General features: G+C 43.4%; 1 protein-coding gene across 1 annotated transcript in view; it reads left to right on the forward strand.

Annotated features, from left to right (window-relative positions):
- Positions 1 to 461: 461 nt before the first annotated feature.
- Positions 462 to 7,624, forward strand: part of timm50 (translocase of inner mitochondrial membrane 50) — a 53,037-nt gene continuing 45,874 nt past the window's right edge. Inside the window, exon 1 of the mRNA XM_022767373.1 lies at positions 462 to 693. Within this exon, the coding sequence (XP_022623094.1) occupies positions 481 to 693 (213 nt within the window). The 5' untranslated portion in view covers positions 462 to 480. The remainder of the gene's footprint in view (positions 694 to 7,624) is intronic.

The raw sequence follows: 7,624 nt of genomic DNA on the forward strand, positions 1-7,624 counted from the left end.
AAACCTTGTCTTAGCTGTTTGAGTACACCAAGAGTCAAATTCCCTCTAATGTACTTGGTCAATATCGAAGATGCTTATATTAAACACCTGCTATTGTATTTGTAATTCATTATTTTACACTTACAGGAAATACAGTGTTTTACACATATTTCCTGCATTAATATTTAAAGTTGTTATGATTATGTCTGAGGATTTTGTTTTAACAGTTCTTTAATACAGGTGATGTAACTAAGCAGACTTGGGGCATTTTGCCATCAACCATCATGGCAGTTTGTGTTGCAATCGAAGGTCAGACTCACTCGGGCTTCTGATTGGACCAAAAACTCTATGGCCCGCCTCCCTCCTGCTACGCATGGCCTTCCTCTCCTCTGACTGTGCCTCCTGTCTGCCACTCAAATCAACACCAGCCAATCGCATGCTTTTGTCCTTTAGACTCACATCGTCACATACGTTCGCCGGCAGTTAGTGCTACTGTCCAAGATGTCGGCTACGTCTGTGCTCCCCATGTGTGTGCGAGCGAGCCGGGGCCTCCTGAGGCTCAGGAGCGGGGCAGTGGGTGCCCCCTCCTTGGCCGTGGTGGACATCGTACGGACACTGTCCACGGACAAACCGCCAGCCGGAGCGGGCGGCGCGACGGGCGGACTGGCTCAGGCTATCCTACAGGAGAGACTCCAGCAGCAGCAGGAGAGTCAGGTGAGGCAGCAGCCTGCTTAGGTGCGCTCGATTTTTGAATCAGCAGACAGCGATATTGACGGGGAGAGCGAGTAGTTCAGCATGTAGGTTCGTAAGTGAAACCCCGCCCACCCAAGCTACCAGTGTAAAACAAATCGGAGCCAGTTCTCTGACATTTTCAACCTATGGTTATGGTGAAAGCTAGCTTACATCTAAGTCTTTAGCTGGTAGACAGAGAGTGATGGACCAGACTGAATTAGATGTTTATTTTGCGTTAGTTTTGTTTGGATAAATGTCAACTGGATAAGTGTCCGATTTCTGATGCACCGCCCCGCTTGTCCCCGCAGTCCGCTTAATGAATGGACCGAAACTTAGCTAGCTATCTAGCAGGTTAGCTGGCTATGGTTAGCATACGTTTTTAGTGGGATTCGCAGCTCGTCTCTTTCTGTAACGCCTTTAGGAGACACACTAGCTTGACAGCCATTTCCTGTACACATTCGCTTAAATTTACAACAAATTGTTCCATTAATTACTGTGATTTTTCATACTCTGGCTAGCTATGACATTAAGCATGGAGTTAGCATCATCCGCCTCAGCTCAAGGCTCGCTGTAATGTTGCGGATCTTTCATATATCAGCTCTTCACACACACACACACACACACACACACACACACACACACACACACACACACACACACACACAATGAAATAATTGTGTGTGGTCATCTGTAGGAGCTGTTAGATAAATAATGTTGACATCCAAGGTTTGTTTGGTTTGAAGGTCAGAACAGACACCAGTCCCCTCCCTCTCCTCTCCGCGTTCAGTTCAACCTTCCCCCGAAACCCAAATCTGCAGTAGACTACACACACACACACACACACACACACACACACACACACACACAACATGTGACTGACATGTTGCTGTGACACTGACATTATTACTGCCTATATTCCACTATTATTATAAAAAAATGATATCGCATGCATGTCATTTTTAACTTGAGGAGCCCAATTTGGAAATAATTCTCTTGAGCCATTAGTTGTGAAGCAACTGATGACTAGTGAGCTAGCTTGAAAATACTTAGTACTTTATGGCTCAAACACTTCATACAAATATACAGTGTGTTACAGTGTTGTTCGCCTTACCCACCCAACCCTGGGGTGCCTGGGTCCTCTGCCTGAGTCTGGCCCATGCACTTCCACATTTGTGCAGATTCCGGCTGTGATTATCCTGTATTGTCGAGTAGCTGTAAGATTTTCTGTGTGTGCACCAGAATTGGTCCAGATGTGGAAGTAGCATTTGACAAACATGTTGTATATGGGCAAAATGCGGGCCATGAAATCAGGCGAATACTGGCCCAAATATGGGAAGAGGCTTAAATTAAGTGGTCCCTGTTTTATGTTTGTTCTCACAGACCGGGCCTTATTCTATGTACAAAAGGAAATGTAGTTAAAGGATGGGTTTGTTAAATTCAACGGCAGATTAATTTTGAATTTAGGATTATCCATAAATATGAAGAAATTATTTCATATCCTGCTTTTTGAAAAATGAGGTCGAAAGACGAAGAGCACAAATTTTTGCTCCTTTGAATTGGGAAAAATGGCGATTCAAAGTTTTACCCACTGACAGATTAAGATGAGAGTAGAGCCAATTTTATCAGTGTATATATTCTCCGATATGCACTGATATTAATGCTTTTATTAAGAAGCAATAATTCAGTGGAAATGCTCGGGTCAAGTCAAGTTATATAGACAGTATTTAATGTGTATTTGATCCTTTGTTTTCAAGTTGTTTCAAGTTAAATATATACAGTACAGGCCAAAAGTTTGGACACACCTTCTCATTCAATGCGTTTTCTTTATTTTCATGACTACTTACATTGTAGATTCTCACTGAAGGCATCAAAACTATGAATGAACACATATGGAATTATGTACTTAACAAAAAAGTGTGAAATAACTCTTAAATAGGTCTTATATTTTAGATTCCTCAAAGTAGCCGCCCTTTGCTTTTTTGATAGTGCTGCAAACCCTTGATGTTCTCTCAATAAGCTTCAAGAGGTAGTCACCTGAAATGGTTTTCACTTCACAGGTGTGCCTTGTCAGGGTTAATTAGTGGAATTTCTTGCCTTATTAATGGGGTTGGGACCATCAGTTGTGTTGTGCAGAAGTCAGGTTGATACACAGCCAACAGCCCTATTGGACAACTGTTAGAATTCATATTATGGCAAGAACCAATCAGCTAAGTAAAGAGAAACGAGTGGCCATCATTACTTTAAGAAATGAAGGTCAGTCAGTGCGGAAAATTGCAAAAACTTTGAATGTGTCCCCAAGTGCAGTCGCAAAAACCATCAAGCGCTACAACGAAACTGGCTCACATGAGGACCGCCCCAGGAAAGGAAGACCAAGAGTCACCTCTGCTGCTGAGGATAAGTTCATCCGAGTCACCAGCCTCAGAAATCGCAAGTTAACAGCAGCTCAGATTAGAGACCAGATAAATGCCACACAGAGTTCTAGCAGCAGACACATCTCTAGAACAACTGTTAAGAGGAGACTGCGCGAATCAGGCCTTAATGGTCAAATAGCTGCTAGGAAACCACTGCTAAGGAGAGGCAAGAAGCAGAAGAGATTTGTTTGGGCCAAGAAACACAAGGAATGGACTTTAGACCAGTGGAAATCTGTGCTTTGGTCTGATGAGTCCAAATTTGAGATCTTTGGTTCCAACCGCCGTGTCTTTGTGCGACGCAGAAAAGGTGAACGGATGGATTCTTCATGCCTGGTTCCCACCGTGAAGCATGGAGGAGGAGGTGTGATGGTGTGGGGGTGCTTTGCTGTTGACACTGTTGGGGATTTATTTAAAATTGAAGGCATACTGTACCAGCATGGCTACCACAGCATCCTGCAGCGACATGCCATCCCATCCGGTTTGCGTTTAGTTGGACCATCATTTATTTTTCAACAGGACAATGACCCCAAACACACCTCCAGGCTGTGTAAGGGCTATTTGACCAAGAAGGAGAGTGATGGAGTGCTGCGCCAGATGACCTGGCCTCCACAGTCACCGGACCTGAACCCAATCGAGATGGTTTGGGGTGAGCTGGACCGCAGAGTGAAGGCAAAAGGGCCAACAAGTGCTAAGCATCTCTGGGAACTCCTTCAAGACAGTTGGAAAACCATTTCAGGTGACTACCTCTTGAAGCTCATCAAGAGAATGCCAAGAGTGTGCAAAGCAGTAATCAGAGCAAAGGGTGGCTACTTTAAAGAAACTAGAATATAAGACATGTTTTCAGTTATTTCACACTTTTTTGTTAAGTACATAATTCCACATGTGTTCATTGATAGTTTTGATGCCTTCAGTGAGAATGTACAATGTAAGTAGTCATGAAAATAAAGGAAACGCATTGAATGAGAAGGTGTGTCCAAACTTTTGGCCTGTACTGTATATGTGTTCTTATGTTTTTTATTTATAGTTCTTTATTTTTATGGTTATTTTATCTAATTCCTAGTGAAATTTACCGTTTCAGTGCACTGATGTAATTTTGGACAATAAAATTTATTGTAAAAACTGTAAAATATCCTGCTTTCATTACATATCTTTTTCACAAGTGTTTATATATAAATATATCGGCCGATATATTGATATCAGAATTTTTTTTACTCCCTACTATCAATATTGGCATCTGCCCCAAAAATCTAATATCGGTCAGGCTCTAGATGAGAGTATTTTGAATAGTTGGTTGTAATATTGTATGTTTAGTATTTATTTTTATTAACTGATAATCCTCTTGTAAGTGTATCACTTTAGCTATACATTTAGTATTCTGTACCTGAAAAAGATAATGATAATGTTGTTTATACCCTTTTTACACCAAAATTTGTGCATTTAAGCAGGTTTTTTAAACCGACTCCTTTTACACTGCTGGCCGAGTTTGCTTTGCTGTTTAAGAGGATACACACACAACTACAGAGAGAAACGTTATATGCAGAGCACAGAGCACACACATATGCAGATTGAAACAGTGACTTACTAGCTGCTGTGCAGACTGATAAAATGGATACGACACATCACATCCCTAGGTTGGTGCTCAGGGGCCCTTTTCCATTGCCAACAAAAGCCAGATGTTGGTGGATCTTAGCAGGTTTTTTGACCAGTGTTGAATGGCTAGAAAGGGGACATCAAACACGCTCAATGTGAAAGGGCACAATCAGCATTCACTCCCGGGTCCAATGACTCTGCAGCAGTCACAGGTATTTACAGTGATGTAAACATGACGTCCGGGTGAACACCCTAATTTTCACAATTTTTCCAAGCTGTGACGTCTTTCAGAGCACACTCTGTAAACACACCTGTCACCTGTCCAGCACATTGCTGTTACACCAGAAACACCACAGCTACACCTTCCACTGAAAGCGAGCAGTGCTTAATAGGTTTTAAAAACACACAATAACCGACTGAAGCATCTCACACAGAGGCCCTGACAGGAGCACCAACATGAGCAACTGATCCATTTTTGTAAGTCTCCATGGCAGCTGGCAGCTCACTGTTTGAATCTATAACTGCATGTGATGGCGTTGCTCCCTGCAGTTGTCTGTCTGTCTGTGTCCTCTTAGTCTGAACAGAGAGACAAACTCATCTGGCTGTGTAATTTAAGGTAAACACAAGAAACTTGTGCTACAGAAAATGGACCAGACTCAGTGAATAGCTCCCTAAGCTTAACATCCTAAGTCCTATGATAAGTATTAATTTGGCTATACAGACTAATGAGCAGTGATAACTAACATTTCTTTGGGGTCATCAGGTGGGAACCTCCTTTCACCAGTGTTTCGTCTAGTTGGTCCCACGACACCTCCAGGAGGCTAGACAGTGATCACTGGCGTCCCAGAGTCACTCCCCTAATGCCAGCCATCACTGCTCCTCAGACCACGACTATTTTCTCCTTTATCTTGCCTATGCTACCACAAAAACATCATCAACTCGGACAAAACACACTAGCAGATTCAGCAAACAAACTCCCCTAACCAGTTGGAGAAAGTGGCGGCCATTTTGAATGAGGGAGGTAGAGTCAAGGAGAGATGCCTTTTTAAGCTAAACTCTCCCCCGCTGGATTAGGCTGTGCTCTACCTCCCCCTACTCCCCCACTCTCCAACAACTCACCTAAAACAAACAAACTCACCTAAACAGTCCAAAACACACTACAAACCAATTCAAACAATGTAACCAAACAATACAGGCCACCTCACCTGGACTAACCGCATGGTCTCAAAGAGGCTCACACAGGCAACACCCCCCACTTAAAAACACTTCCTCTTCCTGGATTTCTTCCTTGCTTCTCCTAAGAGTCTGTCTATCCTAAGTGCTCCCCCTGCTGGGCCCCCAGCTACCATTATTTCTTCTCATCCAAATCCACTGACTGGATCTTGCTGCCTCATCTGACATGTCCTTTACTATTTTCCTCACACTCTGTCCACTTCCTCCTAACTCCCTCACCAAAGAGACAACAGACCTTGCTACAAATCCTCTACATCCTACTTCCACTGGACAAATCCTAACTTTCCATCCTCGCTGCTCTGCTTCTGCCCCTAACTCTACATACCTGAGCTTTTTCCTTTCATATGCTTCTTCAACTGAAGCCTCCCACGGAACAGTCAGCTCTATGAAATATACTTTCATTCTACTCCTAGACCACAAGACTATGTCAGGCCTTAGCTTTGTACTGGCTATTTCCTGGGGAACAACAAGCTTTCCTCCTAAATCTACCTGCATTTCCCAATCACAAGCATCCTCTAAGCTGCCTTGCCTCCTTGCTGTCTTACCAACTTTCTCTCCCTCTTGAACAAACTTGATTGCAACTCTCTTTATTTTAGACCCTCCTAAATTTGCCTGCCTCCGTAAATCTTCAATTCCTGCAGCTAAGCTTTTTAAAACCTGGTTATGTCGCCACGTATACCGGCCTTGCGACAGACTAACCTTACAGCCTGACAAAATGTGCTTTAAAGTTGCAGTACCTGAACACAATGAACATAGCGGGTCTCCATTTACCCAGAGTTTTAGGTTCTGGGGAGTTGGCAATACATCATATGTTGCCCCTATCAAAAATCTAATACTACTTTCCTCCATACTCCACAGCTCTTTCCAGCTAAGCTTTTTCTTGTCTACACCTTCCCAATTCAACCACTGTCCCTGCTTAGCCTGGGCCACTGCCTTTGCACCCCTTAATATTTCCTCCTGTCTACGAACCTGCTCCACAACTAGCTTTCTCTTCTCTTTGGGACCTGCTCTACTCCACACCGGTTTGCCTGGGCCAAGCCCCAAGCCTCCCCGGCCTATTTGGACATTACCCACAATCTCTGTATGCCTGAGCGTTGCTTCTGCCTCCTGCACTGCCATTCTTGGATTCCACTTTCTCCCCTTGATTGGGTTTGGAACCACCTTACTGACTACCACATCTTTACTCCCAGATAACAGGAGCTCTGTCCTAACCTTAGTACATTTAAACTCCTCCACTAGACTAGTTACTGGGAGCTGAAGTATGCCTTTCCCATACAGTGCCACCGTACTTAAACATCTAGGAACACCTAGCCACTTCCTAATGTAAAAGCTAACTAATCTTTCCATTTTTTCTGCAGCAGATAATGGAATCTCATATACAGACAGTGGCCACATCAGCCTGGGAAATAACCCGAACTGCAGACACCACAACTTCAACTTTCCTGGAAGCCCTGATTTATCTATTCTATCCAGTCCCTCAGCAACATCCTTCCGAAACTGCACTACCTGTTCTCCGTCATTCAAGTCTGCCTTGTACCACCTACCTAGGCTCTTTACCGATCTTTCCCTAATTATTGGAATTTCCTCTTCGTCTATTACAAACTTCCTATCACTTAACTTCCCTCTACTTATTGAGATACTTCTAGACTTACTAGGCTTGATTTTCATACTAGCCCACA

This window comes from Seriola dumerili, unplaced genomic scaffold, assembly GCF_002260705.1.
Source record: "Seriola dumerili isolate Sdu_G_001 unplaced genomic scaffold, Sdu_1.0 BDQW01001168.1, whole genome shotgun sequence".
In the NCBI taxonomy this organism is placed as follows: domain Eukaryota; kingdom Metazoa; phylum Chordata; class Actinopteri; order Carangiformes; family Carangidae; genus Seriola; species Seriola dumerili.